Here is a 22,641-nt window from a genome sequence, read left to right on the forward strand (position 1 = left end):
TGGGGAATCTGCAAATTGTAAGGATGGATTGTAGAGCCGCTTGACTAGAGCGCGTCTTACGACAGCCAGTTCATTTTGGTGTTCGTTGTAGAGTGGTTAACTTTTTGATTGGTCATTGTGATAGTGTTGGTTTTCGAAAGTGCATAATTCCATCGAATTTGTACTTAAAAAAGAAGGGCGTTTCATTTTTGTAGAGGGGTGTGTAGGAGACTATTTGTCTTCAAACTTATTAGAGAAGATGTTTTTGTAATGTCTGAGAAAGTAATCCCTGCAGTTAGATCGATGCTAAGATGCAGTGAGAGATGCATGGTCATGTTTAGGTACACTTCCGAGGAACTCGAGCTAATATCACTGCCTACCTTGTGTATATATTGTGTAACGCTTTGCACAGCTCTTTTAATTAATAGTATCACCAGCTCTTACCTCGATATTGTCGGACAATTTGAGGTTCAGCTTTTATTTTATTTTAAATTTTGCCTTCATGAATTGAATGAGAAATTCCCACTCGGCAGTCTGACATATACTTCGAATATATGGATTTAGGGTTTACACAAGGCTACTTGATAGTGGGGTTGGGCTCAAACCCACAATGCAAAGTAGCTAACCAATGTAGGTTTAACCTCAACCTGAGTTATCAGAATTGAGAAATGTCACAAAATGAATGCCATGTTACAACTGAATTTCACGTAGAGACGACCATGTACAAGATGAAATTGCAAATTAGGCAGAATTCATGCAATTACATCCAATCAACTTTACTACACTTATCAACAAATCTTCCGCAGCTTGAGATCGGAAATCTATTTCATTGTCACGAAATTGATAAAACTGCCACCAAGAGTTCTTCCTCGTAGCTTGTGCTTATAGATCATGTTTACTCAATTTCCTATTTAGATCTCCAGAGAGACGAGGCTGTTTCAAAAATTTCAAAATAAATATCTATGTATTTGAAGAATGTGTTTCTATTCAAGAATCCGACTCCCAGAAAAAGTTGCACAACCACAGCATGGAGAATGATGCAATTTAGAGGATACTGCTATGACACTGAAAGTACTGGAAGTGTACCGGATGTATACTGCATGGGTACCTGACATTTGAGGTGATTTGGTGTACAAAGTGATATACAGAACGCAAGTGAGCTGCATTCATTTCTTGGCTCATCCACCATTTCAATCCGCTGATCTAAACATCGAAGTGCCATAATTAGTTCTCCCGAATGTGATGTGCTGCGCTACTGATGTCACTGTTGCCTAAACAGATTTAGGCGAGCTGCGGACTGGTTATTCCTGTAACATTTCTGCATGCTTCCGAGTAAGTTGAACCGCCTCTCATCAAGTCACACTTCGCACTAAACAAAGCTTTTTATCACACAGTTCACCCTTCAGTAAGCAAAGACGCTTGTAGGTTTATGAAATCTGTGGCACAAACAGTTGCCGCTTCAAAAATGCTGCACGAGAGAACGAGATTAGAAAGTCGCGTGAAGATGCGCCTCACGTAATGAAACTTTAAAATTCTGTTCACGTGTATCTAAAGATTTACGAGAGGATGAGTGGAATATATACATTTTTACGAGGAAAATAACTGCTATCCAACTTATTACCTTATCCTCGAAATCTCAAGACTCTTCCCAGCAGCATAAAAAGAGAGGATGTAGTGGTATCCCCAACGTAAAGTTGAAAACCTCGCCAGAAACATGAGCACATCACCCATGTTTCAAAAACAACCTGCAAACCTTCCAGAATCTCTCTGCTCACAAGCTTTCATTGTAATCTAGTTCTCTCTGACCCCCGAACAGCTGTTTGATAAAAACATCCAGTTCCCTGCAGTCAACAGGTCCCTTGTTGCATTTACATATATATATATATATATATATATCTGCGGATTCAAGCTAATCCGATTCAAAACATATTGACAACACTCGCTGTGATATCTATCATCATCCACCTTCAAACGAAAGTTTCAAAGCACCACCACTCTACCCTAAAGAACTGGAGCAGAAACTTCCGTTGAGAGCTAGTTTCAATGTCAACGCAAGTCTTGCAGACATCTTCAATTAACGCTTGCATAGCTTGATCGTCCACTGTTCAACACACCACCACACTGTGGCTGAAACCCTGCTAGCTATGGTTATAATTTTTCACTTAATTTTTTTCCCCCCTTATTTTACCAAGAGGAGAGTGGATAACACAAGACTGGAATGATAATCATATTGGCATCGGAAGTACAAATATTTCAATCTACGACGAAGGCCGACATCTGAAAATTCTTTCTTTTTGTACGGTTGAAACAAAGTTTGTTAAGAGTTCGTTACACATCCAAAGAAAACGTACTAAAGAGGGTGCGCACGAAGACCTCGCTGACAAGCAAGGCTTGCAACAAGCAGAAGCTTTAACCCCAAGGCCGATCGGTGGGCTCAAGAGGGAGAAAGAGTATTGTTACCTATCTCTCATGAAAGAGACTGTCAAGGCGAGTGAGCATGTGTGAGCTTGGTCGCAAGGACTCACTTCCTGCCAAGGAGCAATTCAAAGAAGCAACTCCGTCCTCTACATGAGAGAAACTCAGGGAAGCACTGTCCACTCACCAATGCCTCACAGCAACCATGAATTCCAATCACGCTGTGCTGCCCCACGTCGCACCTCCAGAAGCACTGCTCCGGTGCCAGTGCAGGCGGACCCATTCTCAACACAACCTCGCCAGGTGCGGTGCATTGCAGTGCAGGTGGGTGGACCTCAAAAGCACTCCGGCCAGGCAAACAAAAAAAAACACTTTAAAAAAAAAAAAAAAAACAAAAAAACAAAAAAAACAACAACAACAAAACTTGTGAGTTTCTCCCTCTTCTTCTCCTCCTGCTTCTTCACATGTACAACTCCATGCTCTCTGCTCTCTCTGGAGTGCACAGCATCCACCACCTCATCGACAACCAGACGACAAACGCAAGCGCCCAACAAGAAGCAGAAGAGGAGAGGCTGCGAACAACGTTGCCATGGATTTGTTTGCAGAGATGGCAGATTCTCGAGGAGAACAAAAACAACACATTCATTTCTGTCCCTCGTGCAATTGCAGAGTTCCCGGTGGGACAACTACTTTCATGCCGCATGTGTCTGTTCCTCTAGATCGTCTTAACTGTGAAGGCTATTGCGTTGCTACAATTGTGGGGATCAGTGGGTTGGTAAGGAGGGAAGAATCTTTTTAACACATAAACAGAGTGTGGTGATAGCACATGGCTGTGGGGAGATTATTGTTGTGTTTGCTTCTCCTTGTAGTTTATTTGTTTCCTTTTTGTTACTGTCACCGAACTCTTGACTGTATATGTGGACTTTGAGACTAGAATTGATACAATATGGAGGATTAAATTGTGTACTTAAAAAAGTGCTGGGGGGGGGGGATGAATGTCTAAAGTTTTTTTTTTGTTGCTTAATAAGATGTTTTGTGTAAAACGATTCTATTTTTGTATTGTTTAGATACAATGCTTACTTGGTTCTAATTAGTATTTTTTTTTTGTTTTGTTTCATCATGTAGGTTAAAGTAATTAAATGTTAATTCTATTAAAGATTAGTTTTCATGAATCTTTAAGACATAATTGTTGCATATTTTTCTTTTCTTCTTATTATTCTTATTTATTTTAATGGTATAAAAGGTGATATTTTTAGGAGAATATTAAATCAAACCAAGTTAATTTTAGATCAATCTGCCTATTTCACTAAATCTACTCTACTAAAATATTGTTGGCTATTGCTTGTTGTAATTGTCAATGCAATGCCCAACTTTTATTAAACCTCCAGAAATAGATCCAATTCTTCAACAACACTTCAATTATAAACCTTTATCAAGGAAAAAATCCTTAGTTGAAGCTTCAATCTCTTTATGAAACATTTTTGGAAGTGCTCACTATTATTGATCATGGTTGTATTGAGGATTCTTAGGTTGTTGTATAAGTCCAACTCCACCTCCAATCAACACCTTTATTGTTTTTTGATTAAATGCTTGGTTCAATTGCACAATGTGTGTGTGACTATTCAAACTTTGGTTTTTTCATTGCAACCTATTTGTGTCTATAATTTTCAATCTCAATAAAACTTATCACAAATTTTGGCCTTTAAAGTATTTATTTTATCTTCCAAACTTGTAGTTTTAGAAAACTTTTTAGTATCATTTTATTAATAAGTCAATTTGAGACTTGATTGGATTGATTTAATACTCTTTTTTATTTAATCAATTTTTTTAATATCTCAATACAAGAGAATGTATTATTTAAATTTGATGTCTATAACTTGTGATAATACATGCTTTTAGAATGTATAAGTTAAATAATTAATCTAAAAAATATAAAATACCATATATGAGTGTTTTAATAATAGTATATAATAATATCTTATTTATTTAATTAATATTTAATAAATCTATTGATTATTATTAAATTATGATTAATTTAAAATAAATATATTATAAATTTTCATATTAGAATTATCTGTAATTAAGTAACAATTAGTAATATATGTAATATATGACAACTATATTATTAATGGTATATGCAAGTTTTTATTGGAATTGATATATAAAACCAATCATAATACATTAAAATCTATATGGATTTAATTTTCCTTACCTAATAGATTATAATATTTGTGAAAAATATTAAATAAATTATTTTTAAAAAACCTAATTGACAAAAAATTCTATTTATTTTATTTAAAAAATAAATATTTAGATTAAAATAATTAAATTAGTTAACATTTCATTATGTTTATATATGATAAAAATGTTTCTTTTGTCTTATATTTATTGCAAAAATTTACATTTTAAATTTGAGTTTTTTTTATAATTATGTTTATAAATATTTTTTAAATAACATAATATTATATGTTTAATCAAAATCTTTTACTTCAAATTACAAAAAGGAGTTTTAAAATTTATTATCATTATTTTTTGTATCTAAATTTACTAATTAACTTTGCTATAGCTATTGATATATCTTATATAAATAATCTATATATATATATATATTATTTAGTAAAAAAATTATAATGATAAAAAAAATAGTGAATACACTTTGGTTTTAAAAAATAAAATAAATTATAAATGCTATTTTAAAATCAAAGTATATTCTTTTTGATAAGTTTATATTCTAATTTTATTAATAATATAAATTTTTATTCTTTTATAGATAAAAAATATGTAAAATTTACTGAAGTTAATATATACTATTTTAGATACGATTTTGCACCTTAAAAAGATATATTAGAAATTAATAGACTATCTAATAAACTTTTAAAGAATCTATATAGTTATCAAAAATGTGATTTTAATTATATTCAAAAATTAATGTTAATAATATAAATAATCATATATTTGTAATCATATATAGCCTTCATAAATTTGTAGCTATGGCTAAATAGATAAATCACATATATAAAATAAAGCTATATCAAATTCTATATGCATCTAAATTTTGGCCTATATGTCAAGAATATTATAAAAATTATTTAGAGGTAATATCACAAATTTAAAATGTTGTTAGTTCTTAACTACAAATAGAAATTCTAGTATTGTCATTTTTTTTTAACTATGTTGTAATGATTGTAGGTTGGATATTCTCGTACCCCTTATATTGGAAGATGTTTTTAAGGAATATTACTATTAAATGACTAAAAAAACTAGTACTTTTAGACACTACTTATAAGAAGTTTTCTTTTATTGTTATATTGTTTTAAAATATATTAGTAAACCTGCTATAAAGCATGTCAAAGCAATCTGACTAAGTCAAATGTAACCAAACATCTTTGAACAAACAACTTCTAAGTATAGTTTTAATTAGTGTCTAAAGTATCAAAAAATACTAAGGATTCCAACTTAACTTGGTAAATCTTGTCTTTGGTGTTTGGTGAACTTATGTTAAAAAAATTGTTATTTGATTAGTAATAAATGCAAAAAATCAAATACTACTAATAAGTATCAACTTTAACAAAAACAATAGGTTTCAATTCACTAAAAGTTGCATTGTTGTAATTTTTGCAATAAATGAAAATAGATAAGATTTCATTGACTAATAAATACACATACTTTCTAACAATAAAATATAAAAATAAAACATTTTATGACTAAGATTATTATTATTATTATTATTATTATTATTTATATTAAAGCATTTTAGAATAAATCCATCATCTTTTATAATATTGAAATTATTAGCATTATGTAAATATAAGAATGGCCACTATATTAGATAAGATAAAATAATCTTATATTAGCCACCATATTAGATAAGATAAAATAATCTTATATTAGCCACCATATTAGATAAGATAAAATAATCTTTTTGATATAATATAAAATTAGTAATTTAAGTCCACAAAAAGCAAGTATATACATTATTTTGCGTATATAAGCACCAAAAAAGTGTCACTATATTATATAAATTATTAAAATAAAAATAAGACAATCTTTTGTATGGAGCATTACCATGTATAACATTAAACAAGAACAAAGATTGGAAGAGTTATAAGAATGTATCAAATTTATTACATACAAAATATAAATAAAAGTAGAAATATAATTTGAGTTAATTTTAATAAGAATTATAATGCCAAATATTTCTTTGGTATTAATAATAGCAATAAAGTTTTTATTGAAAGAACATTTTATGTACATATGTGCAATAGAAAGTTGATATTTTTGTACTAATTTAAAAATTTATCTAAGCTTAGTTCTATACACAATAGATTATTTTTGTTATTTGTGCATGTAATTAAATTTTAATGATAATTTTTTTATAAAAAAAATTAGATTTATTTTTATTTTTAATAGACTTAATATTTTTTTTAAAAAAGAGCTTAGTTGGCTAAAAATAATAATGCAAGATATTTCAAATAAAATTTGCAAAGCATTAAGATTAAAAATGAATGATTTTTTAAAAATAAAATTATTTATTATTGTAAAATTTTAAAAATACTCAACTTAATAAGTTTTTTTAATAGTCTTTTTGTTGCTCATTTGTTTTTATATGTCTCTTAGATTTGCTTCCACATCAAAATTATTATAAAAGTGATATTAAATATTATATATAAAAAATATATGTTTATTTTGCTCATTTATCTTTGCACGAAATCATAGTTTGTATTTAAGCTAAACAAATACATACTATGAGGGTTGCAAAGATACTCTATTAGAATTTCAAAAAATATCTTACTGAAAATAATTCTAATAATTTACTCTATATGTATAATATTAATTTTTTTACAAAGCTAAAAATAATATCTAATATGAATTTAAATAAAAAAATTAGAATTTTGGAACAATGAAGGCTTGGTTATGCATGAAAAAAAAAAGAAAAGAAGTAATGATAGTAAATAAAAATTTGATATTGTATTGCATATGCGTGGCATTACAAATAGATGGTAGAAGGCAACTTAAAGGTTTCATATAGTTTATAAGTTTATTATAAAAATATGGTAATTTTTTGATAAATTATTTTAAAAAATAAATTTGATATACTTCATTTTTTATTATTATTATTTTGGATTATATATATTTTAAGTTGATTTTATATTTAAAAATATATTTATAGATCCTATAGAGTTAATTGCTTCATTAATGCAGTTATATTAATCTAAAATAACTTATTTACGATAATTTTTTTTTAATAGATTACTTATTTGATATAAATAAATACATATAATTAGACATATATTTAAATTTGAATTATTGAAAAACAATATTAATTTCTTATTGAATCAAATACTTAGATATTAATGTGATAAAAAAATTTGTAGTATAAAATTATAAAGTTTCTATAAAATATACGTTTTTATTATTTGGGCTTCCAAAGAAATGATTTATTCTATACTATGTTGTCAAAATATCATGTCAAAGCTATAACATATTCCTCTTTGATTTCACCTCACAACTATAAAAATAAAAATATTTTTCATATTTCTAAATTTTTTAAAGATTTTCAAAAATACATTGTTTATGTTTTTAGTATCAAAATTACACTTTTACAAATAAGAAGATGTATACTTGAGATTGCTCCCTTTTTAGTTAAATAGTAATGAAAACATTATTTAAAAACATTTCTACGAAGTGGTTTATCACATCAATTCTTTCTTCTCAATTTGAAATTGCAACTAGTATTGTTTTCTATCACATCCTCCAATTCAATCTTATGATACCATTTTATTAACTCTTTTTTCATTTTTCTAAATTTTTTCTAATTTTTTAATTCTTTACATCCTATTGTGATGTTTACGGAAATGGTAAGTTTTCTTTATGCATGATTTTTATGATCACTCATTGTTGTGATGCGTTCAGAATAAGAAGTGTGCGGAGAACTCTGGCTCCACATCAGTAGCACGTTAAATTATGCCATATTTTTTGAATGCTGAGTTTGTAGTCTTCCGCAGTTCCAGTTTGTACAGGTCATCAAACTTTCTACTCGGTTTCCATCTGATGGAGGGGAGGCAGAAGCATCGTCTGATTTTGCTCTTGTCTATCGTTTTGGTCTGCAACATTGTGCTCGGAAATGCTTGTTCGCAGAGAACCCAGTGCAGCCGTAGCTGTATATAGTGAATAGAACCAGAGATGATGCTTTACAGTCATTTACTGTATCCTTCACTACTTTTGTTCGTGGTTTAGAGATTCATGCACTACCTCCACGGCTCGAACTGGGTACTACGATTTGAACTTCGTATAATCCGTGGAAACTTCGGAGTGCTGCAATGATACGACTTCAGGACGTCGACTTGATTTTGTGATTCTGTCTGCGAGGGTTTGATGCTAATTCTCTAGTTTGCAGTGGAGAACGCACGTCTTCTGGGTACTTCATTTGACCTGTATCCCTGATAGCCGAAACCCAGACTGAAGCTTGAGAATGTCTATGCACCTGACCCATATTCATTGCAAGCGTACTAGGTAATGTAGGTCTACACTTAACGAGCGGGAAGAGATCAACTTTAGTATCTGTTCTGACAGTCCAAGTTATGCCAAGCAGTAGGGAAGATATGATGGTGGTGGGTTTTCTCTCTCCAACATATACTCAAAAGGATAGAACTTCACTGCCTGTTGTACAATCAGGGTATTGTACAAGGAAGCTCGCGACCATGAGCGAAATCAGCAAGAGAGTGCATCGATAACATCACTGCCTGCAAGGAGAAATCGATGTGAGACGTATCCAACGACATTTACATGAGATTCATCAATACACACATGACGTTAGACATCGTAATTTAGACAGGAAGATACCCACTCAGAAGCTCACGGATTCATGAGTCGACGGTAGAAAATCTAACAAGCAATCAGAAGTGGAAGATAATGTTTAAGTTCCGAGGTTTATCACTTGGCAGCAGTTGAAAAGCTTTGACTAGAACTGGCATTTTCATTAATCGCATGCTGATACACATTCTGTCAGATGTGTCACTAAGTTTCATCAATAATTGGACGTTGAAATCCACAATGCTTTGATAAAGGCTGGGTTCAGCATGCGATAATCATTCGAGTTTGCATATATACATACATATATATATATATATACATATATACATACATATATATATATATATATATATATACATATGCATCAATAACATCCTCATGTTCAGCACAAGCAGAAACCCCTTGTAGTCTGTAATCGCGAGAAATGAAAGACCAGATCTTAGACATTGCTCGCTAAATAAAACATGATTTTGATACGCAGTGGAAAGAGAACCTCCCGTATCAACTCCAAGAGTACGTGGTGAAGTCTTGTCACCGAGAAAAATAGCCTCCTCAACGGTAAACCATGTTCGGTATAAAGAGTGTCATCCATTGCTGGACTTAGGTCTCGCTCGATCTCAAGAGGAACAGCATGACTGAAAGGCTGTCGCAGAGCACCAAGCTGGAAGAAAGGCTGCTAGGCGGCTCAACAGCATTGGCTTTTCGGCATTCAGAAGCTCTGATTCAGAAAGGCTTCCACCCCCGTGATCTATTCGTCGCAAAGCTGCAATTAACTCCCCTCGTTGCCTTTGCGATAAAAGACTGCCAGGAGTATTCCAACAGTCCTTGTACAAAGGAAGATACCCAATTGCTGCTTGCAAATCTAATGGCAACTCACCCACACGCAATGGCGACCTCGCATGCTTCTTAACAAGCATAAAGCTCAAAAAATGGTTCTCTCCAGCCTGCACCCCTGCTTCGAAAGCTTTCGGTGACCACTCCGTTTTTAAAGCCATTTTTACCGATGGATCTGTTTCAGGCAATTCCGCTAACATAACGGCCTCTGTCAAGGTGTAGTCCTTATCCCTCAAAAAGTTTGAATGAAGGGCACACAGGACCCCTTGTGGCCCACGGGGCGGGCCCCTCCTATTCGAGGCCGCCAGACGCACGGCCTGAATCAAACGTGCTGTGTCGACTGGCTGGGATACGACACCGAGAAGGTAACGGATTGCATCCATTTGACAAAATGTTATGGACAAATCCAGATAAACGTACACAGCCTCGAAGCATTGAAGTTCGATGAAGAGCTGCACGACAGGAAGCAGAATGTTTAGTCGGGCTGCCTGAAACGCAGCGAGCGTGGTAACTGTGTCACTCAAATCCTTGATGCCACAGTCAGTAAGTAAAAATTTAATCATCCTCAGTGGCCACTCGGCGTAGTTGTTTTCCATAGGTAAATTCGAAACGTGCAGCAAACGCCCGACATCTTCAAGTCTTCCGAAGGTAACATTCAGTAGTTGACTGCTGAAGACGTTAGCTCCCTCGTTCTTACATAAGACTGACAGGAGATTGATCATATCCTGCACAATCGCTTCGCATCTTAGATCCTCTCCAGATTTGAGGTGCAGTTTCGTTGACTCCAACTGACTTCGACTAACCTTCTTCTGGGACTGGAGTAACTTGAATAGGAAGGTCACACAAGTCATCAAGAGGATCCGCCCGAAGAAATCTGGAGTCAGATGGCTAATCCCCAAATCCACTAGTCTCTGAAGAATGCTAGCTTTTTCCATGAAAATGAGGCCATTCCAGTGTTCGATGACAGCGTCGCCACAACTCAGTTGCAAAGCTTTTTGGAAGCTTACAGCTCCAGCATTAGTCAAGCTCTGAATAGCATAGAGTAAGAATTCAACGTCCTCCAGAGTGCTACAACTCCAAATTCGAGCTGCGCTCATGAGAAGGCATTTATCAAGTCCATCTCTGTCAGCAGCGCGGACCACATAATCAACGATGTCTTTCTGAAGACCTGATAATGCTCCCACAAAAGCTGCACCTAGTGCTGGAGGAGAGCTAGAACCCTCGATGAGGCCGTCTACAACATGTATGTGGCCGGACAAGCCAGCACAAGTCATGGCGCTCACCAAGTTTGTTGCACTTGCATCAACCAGAAGGTTTCATGTTGGACAGCTTTCCGATACAATGTCTTGTTTTAGCTCAGCGTTCAATTGAGCCAGCGATCAAGCTGCTCCGATAACTGCACTTGGTCTTTGATGCTGCTTGCTCTCGTCGCGGATTCAAGGCCAAACTCAGCTGCAGCCGCAGCTACTGATTCAACCACCAACTCAAACAATGAATCTCTTAAATATTTCAATTCTATTTTAAATAAGTAATTTAATAATATTCTTATAGTTTAAATGCTCGAAAAAGTATATGAAAAAAACGATCTTAACTTTCTGGAGCCTCATTAACCTACAGGATGAACCATATACGCCTACAACTCCACTTAATTTCCAACTAGAATAGCGTGGTAACTTCGTGCTTGGCTCAAGTGTATTACGAATAGATGGTGAAATTCTGAGTGAGGAAAGAAAGCCATACATGAGAATTTGAAATCTTGCTAGAGCAGCTGAGCTAAACCTTAACGACGCACATAGAGCTGGACACAGACTCTGCACCTTCGTGCTACTCACCACGGACTCGAAAAACGACGCTGCTGAGAAACGATTGTCGATTGCTGATAGTGCTCACAAGGGTGCTCACAACAGATATAATCAGCTAAAACCAAACCCTTTTGTTTAAAATGGATGTCCCACCCATGCTAGTGTTGGAATTACTAACCAAACCAAGTGAACCTACCCTGGCTGTTGAATGAATACCTTTCATCTGCCTCGAGCGACGGTCTCAACGTCGGGAGACTTGCAAAATTAAGGGCTTCATATGTAATCAAGGCGATCTCCGATCGAAGCACCAATGCGACGCTACAGCGTACCCAACGACGCCCTGAGTAAGAGCTCTCGAAGCGAGAACACCTTGGAGTCTAATTGCCGAAAAGGCTGTTCATTTTAACTAGCCCCTCATTCCAGATCACTAAACCGACGAACAAAGACAGGCAAAAAGGAGTATAGCTAGCAAACAGTTCAGAGTAATCTAGACTATACCTTTTGGTCAATCCCAGCCGTATGTTGTTCTAAACACCGTGGTTAAATAAAATAACCCAACGCCCAACTCGCAACTATCCAAATCTTATCCTCAGTGCAACTCTCCTCTCACTCTTCTTCGTCACCGTCTTCTAGGGGACCCGCCGCCGGCTCTTGTGCGCGATGCCTTCCGGTTATGAAGTAACCAAGCTCCTTGGCTTCGATTCGTCAGTGGCTGTCGCCGAGCCTGGTTCCGCGTTCGGCCGACGCTCTTGGCCTCGCAGCGCTGGCGACGCGAGCACCGCGCAACCCTTTCTTCACCTTCGCTGAGCGACTCCGACGCCCCTATGACCGAGGCCACGGTCATTTCCGCGGAGTGTGGTACCGTGGCCCACAGCCATGGGTCGGACACGGTCTTGGGAGGCTCATCCACTCCCTTCTCTCCTTCGCAGCTACAAATGCGTGGCTTGCAGCGGTGGGGCTTATCACCGTGGCCCATCAGTGAAGCCACTCTTTCCTTTCTAACATCTCACTTTTTATTTTGGTGGAATGTGTTGGTATTATTATTTCACCCCCTTTTTTTCATTACTATTCTTGTATATTCCTTCCCCAACATTTAACTGTGCTGTTGGGTAGAAAAGTTTCTCTTGTTAGAAAACTTGGACCCTAATTGAATTTTAACTTTCATTTATATTTTTTGTTACATGTATAGGGGGATGTTAAATAGACTCACGTTTTTACTAAATTTACCCAATTATCTTAACTATCTTTTAAAAAAAAGACCTGTAGATTCATTTCTCTACTAGTGGATCTAAAACCAATAAAAACCAACCACATTCATCATGATTACCATATTCTTCATTATGGGTAGGTTGACTTAGTAAATACTTAGGTCTATTTAACATTCCCTTATTATATATATATATATATATATATATATTATTTTATTTAGTGTAATTTGATTTGAGTAACTAAAAAAATCTGTTGTGATAGCAAGTTTAACTCAGTTCTTAGTGTCAAATAACAAGGAATCCATGGTGAGATGATGTTTTTCGTTGCTTTAGTACACAATAATACTTTGGATGATTGCATTTGTTGCAAGGTTATTTAAGCATCCCCACTACCTCTCTAATAAACCATGGACATCAGCCTCCAGCTTTAATTTTAATATTTTAATGATCACATGAATCATCATAAAACCAAACAAACAAAGCAGCAATAATTTTAGAAATAAAGAAATCCAACAGAAGTGAAACTTTGTCATCTTGTAATATATACGAACGCATATAATATTTGATTTCTTAAATAATATATATATATATATATATATATATATATATATTAATATATGGGTATGCCTTGCAAACAAATGCACTTTGTAATGCGAAATTGTAAGGTCAATTTTTTCTCCAGATAGTTATTTTCAAAAAATTTTGCATGAAAAAACATGTACAAAAATAGCTGTAAAAAATTTACATGCTTCATGTTGGTTCAAGGTGCATGTTTTTTTAAGTTATCTAACACAGCATGAGTAATTGCAATAATTGGAAAGATGCATATGTGCTATGAGATTTATTTATTTTTTGAAAAAAATGAATTGATTCATCTTAAAGTATGACTAGTCAGTTATATAATTTATAATTTATTACTGCTTCACTACAACATCATATTTAACTATGGTCTCTTTTTTTAAAAGATTGTAAAGGAAATGCTACATATATATATATATATATATATATATATAAAGCATATGTATGGGGTCATAATTTGATGTAAATTCAAAAGGTATAAAAATGATGTTCTTGAGAGAGACACTGCAACTTTTATCATGGGTTTTGACAGAAATAAATCTTTTTCAAGTCTTTTTGAAGGCAATGACTGTAACGCTTGCCAAAGAAGCAAACTCACTTCATGGAGAGAGATAGTATCTCAATTAGAGCAAGAACAAAGTCATTTGTAGGACCAAAGACTTTTCTTTCCTTTTGGTTTTTTTATAAAAGGGAAGGTGAATTTACATCCACTATTTGGCAATCATACTATGTTGGAATTAACCCCCTTCTAGTCCCCCCCCCCCAATTGTATTGTTGTATTCTTTGAGCTAAAATTAGGGTTTAGGGCCTTTGCATTGAGAAAGCCAAGTATTTGGTTTTAGGGTTTGGAGATGAGAGTCTTGATTGCCAAACCAAGTTTTGTAAGCACAAAACCATGTGAAATGAATAGAACCCTGACATAAAAGAAGTTTAAAAAGGCTACCCACTCATTGATGTTAGAGAATAATGTGGCAAATGATGTGTGTTTTTACATGTTGGACTTATCACACCTCCATCACCCAAAAGTTGATGAATCAATGAATTGAGTTCAAATCCTTTTTTTTTTTTTTTTTTTTAACTTTGCTTTACTTTGCTTTTCATTTTCTGTTTGTTCATGTTATCATTTCATTCAATAAATCTGAGTGGTACATGGATGCCCCAATGAAGAAATTGGCATATAGGAGGAAAAACACTTGTGCTTAGATTTCCATCTATTTGTTTGTGTTTAGGTTATTTTTCAAGAATTTTCATTTACTTGGATAATGATCTAAGATACATGAATTATTTTTGCTATGCACAAGGGTTTAATGCAAAGAGTATCCAAAGTAAAATGAATACATTATGGTAGCAATAACCCTAAGCCTCTATATAACAGCAATTAGCTACAGTAAATAGGTTTGCAGTTCAAATCAAAATTACAAATTTGTTAGTTTGCATGATGGAATAAACCACAATTCTTAATTCCTTATTGATTAATCTATACATTAACCAGCTAAATCATGTGAGATGTTTTTGCAAGGTATATACAAATGCACATATAAATAAACAAGATTTTTAATTGCTTCACAAGTTACCAATTACAAAGCACAAGATCTTAATTTGAGCTTGAACTTTTTTGGGAATTGATTGAATAATCGAAGCAACAATGATACTAATCACAACAATGGAAAATAAAAATAAAAACAAAAACTCGAATACCCACAGGCTACTGAGTGTTATTCTTCACTTGTTTTTCCTTTTCTTTTTCAAACTGGTCATGAATTCTGTTAATTTTTTTATATTGTTTTTATTATTTTCTTTTAGGAAAAACAAAAGAATGGGTTGACCCTCCCCCTCCTCTTCAAAACCAAGTCCATAATTGCCACATTCATTAAACTATTTCAAATCAACAGCTAACGTGTGCCAGGAACTGATTGATTCCTATTTCTTTTTTCTTCGTTTTTAAGTAATAAAATTAAATGAAAGCAAACATCAAGTGTGATAATGTCATTCGCCTTTGTTGGGGGAAGTTAAACAATTACAGATATTTGTAGTGGAAATAATTTTACACTTTGGCCAAACCTTCGTGATTTTGTATTATTTATCTGTATCGGTAGACATGATATATATTATCATTTTATTTTTACTATTTTAAATTTTTTCAATCCGGGACATGTTTGGATTCCTCATGCCTTACAATTTATTCTTTTTGACTTGAGATGGGTATTTTTCCTTGATCACGTACGTACATGAATGCATGAACGTGTGTTTAAGTGTGGTTATATATATATATATATATACATATACATATACATATATTCCTTTTGTCTTGCATGTGTGTGTATATATATATATATATATATATTTATAATGAAATCCAACCCAGATGAGAAAAATTGTGAAGTGTGTACAGATATAAATGTTTTTTTATCTCAGGATTATACAAAGTTGTATGTTTTCTCATTCACGTTCTCTTTCATTAAAAAAATCAGAAATTTTGATTCAACATGTGTGCTTTATTTGATTAATTGGTTTTAGGTACCCACTCTATTTCCTTTTATGAAATTTACAACACAATTTTTTATTTTTAATCTTCATTCTCTATCACTTTTTCTGTATTTTACAAAACCTTGGTACATATCAAACTCTAGCAGTACAATATTAGTGTAGCTGCTTGTAAAATCTGATTCAAAGAAAGAATTAATCAGCCATAAAAATGAGTTTAATTTGTGCATGATATCGTATTAAGCCCATGCCCAACGTGGTGGGCGAAGGCCCGGGCCGGGCACTACAGCACGGGTGACCCGCCCCGGCTTCCCCACGACCCGGGCTGCGTCGCGCTGCGGCCGTTCCACGGTGGACGAGGGGGTAACTGGACGGGACGGGCCGGGTAAGGACGGGGCACGGGCACCCGCTCATGAGCTGGACCCGTGGCTGTTGGCCCTTGGGGATGTGTGGGTGCTTGTTTCTAATTATTCACACCAATTTATGTATATTCAATTATTCAAATTTACTTTATGTGTAATTTTTCTTCAAACCCTAATTTTATACTTAATTTTCATGGAATTTTTATTATTTTCTCTTCTTTCTTTTTTTTTTCTTTTTTTTTAACAATGTATTTGCTTAAATGTTAGATTTCAAAAAAGAATTAGATTTTTAAAGAGTATTAGAGGTATGTATGTGTATGAGTGCATGTGATTTTTTTTTTTTTTTTTTTTTTTTTTTTTTTAAGTTTTTAAAGTGCTGTCAAATTTTTACATCTTAGATTCAAACCACCAACCTTTTAAACATTTTTTGGGTGCAATGTGCCATGTTTTGGTAGTTTGAGGTGATGTGGAATCAAATTTTGTTTTTATTTTTTTAAAGTAGTTCTTTCGCACTTTTTGTATGTAGATAAATGTCTTCATCTTAAAATGGGACGATAGTTGTATGTGTGTGTGTGTGCATTTTGTTTTTTTTTTTTTTGAAGGACATTTATTGTTTGAATTGAAAGCATGCGTGGGTTTAAAGAGTGAAGGTTTATTCTATAATTTTTCACTTATGGTTTACGTACGCAGAAGCATAATATCTTGTTGTGTAAAATGCTTAAGTAATAGATTGTGCTCAATTTCAACAACAAACAATCTACAAAATTTTAATTCAATGCCTTCTGCATTCACAAATTTACCATAAGTGAACATCCATTAAGAACTAATTAATTTTTTTTTTACATATTTTTCATATTATATAACACAGATTCATTTTCACTATTCAAAACATGTTTTTCATATCCTATATATGCTGTATTCGGATCTTTTTTTTATAGATAAAATATTAAAATATGCATCACATAAAAAAGTCTCTTTAATCTTCTACAAATTAATATCATAAAAGAATAATAAAAACTCAAAATCTCGAAACAGCCATTATAATATATGCCTCATGATAAAAATTATTATTTATATTTTTATATTATGACATGATATCTCAAAACTTTATTACAAACAAGTGCAGTCATTTCTTTTCTACTAATTTTTGGGAGTCATGAATGCACTTGATTATAATCAATTTGTGAACTCAGACCAATGCACAACATCTTGAGATTCAGACTGTAAATGGAAAGAAATAAAAAGGATAAACAGCAACTGTGTAAGAATCAGCTTGATAGTTTTCAGGGAGCAGGGGAAACTTTTAAAACGAAACAAAACAAAAGAAGTTAATAAACACAGTCTCATAAGCTTCACAAGCTCGTCACTCTTCGTGAATAAAGAATTCCTATACATATCAGATGACCATTTGTTTTTATGAGCCATTATTACAGCCTCCCAAGTTTGAGTAGATACACTGTCATTTTTGTTTTGTTGCTTTCCTCAATACATTACGTTTGGACTACTGGTCCTGGCCTGTAATGGTTGTCATTCCCAGCGAGCTGAGTCCTGCACTAAATGATTGTTGTGACGTTAGATACAGTAACTATGATTGAGATCTATGTCTAGTGAAACTTTAATGTTTGAATGAATGGTTCAAAGAGAGAGTTTCACCATACCTTCGTGTTCACACCCTAGAAGCAAGTTGCTGCCAACATGATTATCTCTGCAAAGACTATCAAACTGGAATCTGGAGCAGCTCAATCCCATCCATCATAATCTTCCCAGAGCCCATGAACTGTGTAAGACAGCCTTGGGGACGTGCTCTGAAATCTAGTTCAGGAAGGATTTTAGAAGATACAGTTGAACTGAAACTGAGAGTGGGCAAGAGGGAGACTGGAGATGCCTGGCTCTAGCAGCAACGCACCTTGGCACAAAGTTTTAAGACGAAATGATGTAGCTAAACGAAAAAATATATACAGTAGAGTGAGAACATTTCACTGGGAGGATAACAGCTTGTGTATTTTTCAATGCATCAAGCCAGCTCCAGTTCGATGAGTTCCATCCTAACAAGTAATGTTATCCCAACTGTTTGCATCCTTGTTCACGACGGCACATAGTACAGTCTCCTTACTGATCACTGAATGATGCTGGAACTTGATAAGGCTATTGAAAATTCTGAGAGCGGTGTAGCTTCCAATATTCTAACCAATTGCCAGTCCCCTGGGACTCAGACCACATGACACTGAACCCTCTCAACATTAATGGCATGCAAGGAATATGTCTACTATCCCAAACAAGGAGCATACAAAAGTAAAGCGAATCCAGTGGGGAAGCCAGGCATGGGTGTCTGAAAACCTATAGTACAAAGTTACAGCAACGTGGCTTCCATTACTTTGCTGAAGCAACCACCTGTCTTAGATGGGGCAACGGAAACCAGAATCTAGTGCATTTTATACTCAGGTACCTGCTGGGTCTTCTGACACTATTGATACCAAAAACTGCAAATACTCTCCACCTTTGAACGGTTAAAGCTCCTACTCTGCAATCTCCATGAGACTCACGTGGTCAAGAAAATCCTGGCCATAGACCAAAAACAACATTCGAATTTGTACAGAATATTACTGTCGCTGTAACGTAGACAGATTTGACTGCCTTGACCATCAAGAACATTTCTTCACTAAACTGACAGCACCACATACACGATCGTGTACTGCAAAATAGAAGTTTACTGAAAAACCCATGCACAACTGACAACGAAGAAACGTTCGAGAACATAATGTAATATATGACACGAATCCGTACCAACGCCTAGGCATGGCGTTTTCCTGGTCACACAAAATCAAATCGTTTCCGAATACCTATAAAAATGAGGACAATATAATACAGAAATTAATACGAGCATAGTATCGATTTGTCGTGAGAGCACAATAACTGAATGATTTACAAGAGATAGGTCGTTTGCACCCGTAGACAATCACCACAATCACAGTACACGCAAAAGAGTTGACAGAATGTCTTTACTTTCAAAGTTTCCACAACATTGATTAATTCTGAGAGCTTGCACCAACATTGACTTTCCTGTCATCACACCCTAGTCGATATAAAGAACAGGCTAGTTCTAGACAAACTGCAATTGAGCTTTCAGCCTCTAATAACGCCTCTAATCCCCCACACTCATTGGCAGATTAAAAAATTCGCCAAGACGCTGGTTGTCGGATGGACTTAACTAAAACCTGGAGATCATCTGCATGTGTGAATAGAATTAAAAAGAATTCGGAAACCTCAAGACTTACCACTTCAATATCTCACAAAGAGACCTATAATTTAATACCGTAATGGTGGAATAAAGTAGACAGCCCTAGATACACAAGTAGAGTACTCCGATACATTATTCCCTAAAAACACACTGAGTACACTTAATGCTTCTCCTCTTTCGTGGTGAGCTTTTCAGACTTTCCTGCTTCAACCTCCCTTGGGTTTTGCATGTCTGCATGCACATGGAAACCTAGGATTTCAGTACACAACTACAATAGTCAAAGTCAAGCATGCGGGGTAACTAGCAAGTTGCAGAAATTGGATAAAAATGCACCACGTCAAGGATACACGGCGATCAATGTCTCCGAGTATACGATGCGCATACCAATTGCAAGAAGGCAAACAAATTTGTCAAAACAATCGAGAGTGAAGCAGAGGCATGTTACTTGGACGCAGAACCAAAGGAGGCTTGTTCCTGCTCAAGCCAGGTGCGCACATGCTTAAGATTTCTCCGGAGATTCACAGCGGATCGGCGCACATCTCTTGAAAGCAGGACAAATCCAGCCCCTACTGCCGCCACCGTCAACAGAAAATTGCTCAACGCCATCGCGATTCAACAGCTTCCTGACTCGCTCTCACCGATTCCTCACCATTCATCGTTAACGTTGGAACCCCAACTACTGCAATTGCACCTTCACCATTGCGCCACTGAAACCCTAATATGGAGCCTCTGGGCCGTAGCCTCTGTTTCTCTGCAGGTGTAAGAACGGGAACTAACGTTCGACGACATCGTTCATAATTTCCAGCATCGTTTAGAAAGTAGTGCAGGAATTTGTTTGCAGCGTTGTGTGCTGCCTCTAATTTAAGGCATCTGCCTTATTCAGAAAAAAAATGTTTTTGGAGAATCGTTAGGAGAATAATATAATTAATTGTGTTTGTTCATCCCTGATTCACAATCTATCTGAACTAATAATTTGGTCAATCACATAGCAAGTAGTGAGTGAAGGAATTGGCTTATATTGTCATGCTGAGTTTCCTTCATGCGTGATGTTCATCTCATACTTGCAGTGCAAGTGATCTGTCTTGAATGCAACCCTGAGCAATCTCGACTCTTGATTTCAACCATCAACAAGAGTGGAACAAATAACCCAATTCTGTCGAGGGAAGAGTTGTGAAAATACCACTGAAAGAAAAAGACAAAAAGAAAAGTAATCAATGAGTAAAAATTAATTGTTCTTGCAATGCATGTCCTGTTCCCAGAAAACCTCTCCACGTTGCACTGATTCAGCCGTCACATGTGACTCCATAACTGCAGTTAGTGCACAGCAGGACTTTCGAAGCGCAGATTGCTTTGGTGATTTCTGATGCTGGTAATCGAACACCCAACAGAGGCTTCCACAGTGTGAGACTCCTACTGGGCCTGCTGCGTCTTCACATCAAGACATTTGACAGAGCCACCGTCTTTCCTTGAATGCACTCATAGCCACATTTCGTGTGAACTTGTATTAGCCTATTGCATTGTTCATCACAAGGTCCGTTTGAATAATTGAAAGGATGTTGCACGTTAAGGATGTCAGTTCGCATGAAAGGATCATTGCATATTAGCTTCAGATTCGTACAAGCCTTTATTTCAAAGCTAGATGCTTGTACCTTTCCACGGAATGTACGCATTCGGAGAAATCAGAACAATGACTCTATTTGAAACTGCTTCGAATATTAGTGCCGGTTCAAGGATTCGACACCGTGTTCGATCGAGGATGGTCGGTGCGCATGAGAATTGGCATTAGAAGGCTCCATGTTCAGTTCTGGCATGAGTAGCTCTTGCAAATTTAAAAGTGATTTGTGAGCATTGTTCGTCAAGTAGCAAATTTTCCTCTAGAATAGAAACAAAAGACAGGAAACAAATTAAAGTTGTGAAGTAGGAGGTAATCGTACTCGGTGCCATTTGCGAGCGGTACTTTGAATTGTACGTAACGGAGAGCTCCTTCACATTGATGCGCACGCACTCCTAGATTCCAGGCCACGGATGCACCGAAAATTCAACACCAATTGACAGCACAATCGCCTCGTGTTTTGCGTGAGATCATGAGTTTCAGGCCGAACGACCGAGCTTCAAACTAGCATTTGTTAAAGCTTTTCTAAGAAGACTCCCCTAATAGTTGTCAAAGAGTTGGAATACCCTGTCTGCTTTGGTGAGGCTGCTTCGTATGTCGAGAAGGTGACACGGCTGAAGGAAAAAGCGTTTGACATACCTGTAACAAATCCTCGACACTTATAAACTAGGAAATGGAGTGATCATATTGTGATCATAGAAATGGTTGACGTTAAGTCGATCTCGACAGAAATTAGTAATATGTGATGGCAGGTGTGATTAGTTATTACTGGACGAAGAGGTCTATGATGACGTTCCGATGCTCTTGCACGGCATTTTGTAATCGCTCCTGAATGCCGCCCAAATGTCTTGAGACAGGCTGCATATAGTGAATTCGACACCGTGTTCACTTCAACTGAGTTCCAACTCCGAGCCTGGAACAGAGCCCAAAATTTGTGGAAGTGCATTGATATCAATAGAAATGGATCTGCAGCCCGTTCAATCTCACAACACAGCTACAACTCCGACTGCAAGTGTTGCTCATGCTTGAATGCCAGTCACTCCGATATAAACAAAAAAATCGTGACGCCCGTTGCCAAGGGAGCACAGAATGGATCAAAGCATGAGCTAACTGACTCTCAATGACTAGGCCATGACACTTGACTCTAATAATCCTGTAATTATCTCCATGCACCGGAGTGGCAGTCCGCAATATCAAACCATGACGCAGCGGATGGTTCAGGGAACCTCGAAATAATGTTCCTCTTCCTCCAACTCGATGAATGAATGTATATCACCAAGCTCAATTCAGCATCTCGTAGTGCATGAGACGGGAA

At 35.4% G+C, this 22,641-nt stretch overlaps 2 protein-coding genes and 1 long non-coding RNA gene across 11 annotated transcripts; all 3 read right to left on the bottom strand.

Moving 5' to 3' along the window:
• Positions 1–698: 698 nt before the first annotated feature.
• Positions 699–3,106, bottom strand: LOC149987811 (uncharacterized). 3 transcript variants are annotated; one of them, XR_016506265.1, is made up of 3 exons: positions 1,601–3,098; positions 1,088–1,447; positions 699–912 (listed from the first exon to the last, which is right to left on the bottom strand). It is a non-coding gene; the product is annotated as an uncharacterized LOC149987811 (long non-coding RNA). The 3 variants fall into 3 exon arrangements; XR_016506263.1 differs by lacking the exon at positions 699–912 and having other exon boundaries at positions 1,052–1,447; positions 1,601–2,080; positions 2,440–3,106; XR_016506264.1 differs by lacking the exon at positions 699–912 and having other exon boundaries at positions 1,052–1,447; positions 1,601–2,080; positions 2,582–3,090.
• A 6,244-nt stretch (positions 3,107–9,350) lies between these two features.
• On the bottom strand, positions 9,351–12,617 carry LOC112291073 (ankyrin repeat protein SKIP35). 7 transcript variants are annotated; one of them, XM_090255688.1, is made up of 3 exons: positions 12,342–12,617; positions 12,060–12,161; positions 9,351–11,505 (listed from the first exon to the last, which is right to left on the bottom strand). In XM_090255688.1, the coding sequence occupies exon 3, from the start codon at positions 11,313–11,315 to the stop codon at positions 9,825–9,827; it is 1,491 nt and encodes a 496-aa protein (XP_090111814.1). In that variant the 5' UTR covers positions 11,316–11,505; positions 12,060–12,161; positions 12,342–12,617; the 3' UTR covers positions 9,351–9,824. The 7 variants fall into 7 exon arrangements, with proteins under 7 accessions (XP_090111814.1, XP_090111813.1, XP_090111815.1 ...); XM_090255687.1 differs by having other exon boundaries at positions 9,351–11,508; XM_090255689.1 differs by having other exon boundaries at positions 9,351–11,508; positions 12,040–12,161.
• A 6,844-nt stretch (positions 12,618–19,461) lies between these two features.
• On the bottom strand, positions 19,462–21,077 carry LOC112291193 (uncharacterized). Its single transcript, XM_024538298.3, has 2 exons — positions 20,160–21,077; positions 19,462–19,945 (listed from the first exon to the last, which is right to left on the bottom strand). The coding sequence occupies exons 1-2, from the start codon at positions 20,318–20,320 to the stop codon at positions 19,921–19,923; spliced, it is 186 nt and encodes a 61-aa protein (XP_024394066.1). The 5' UTR covers positions 20,321–21,077; the 3' UTR covers positions 19,462–19,920.
• Positions 21,078–22,641: the final 1,564 nt, after the last annotated feature.

This window comes from Physcomitrium patens, chromosome 14 (genome assembly GCF_059467195.1).
Source record: "Physcomitrium patens ecotype Gransden chromosome 14, ASM5946719v1, whole genome shotgun sequence".
NCBI classification, from domain to species: Eukaryota; Viridiplantae; Streptophyta; class Bryopsida; order Funariales; family Funariaceae; genus Physcomitrium; species Physcomitrium patens.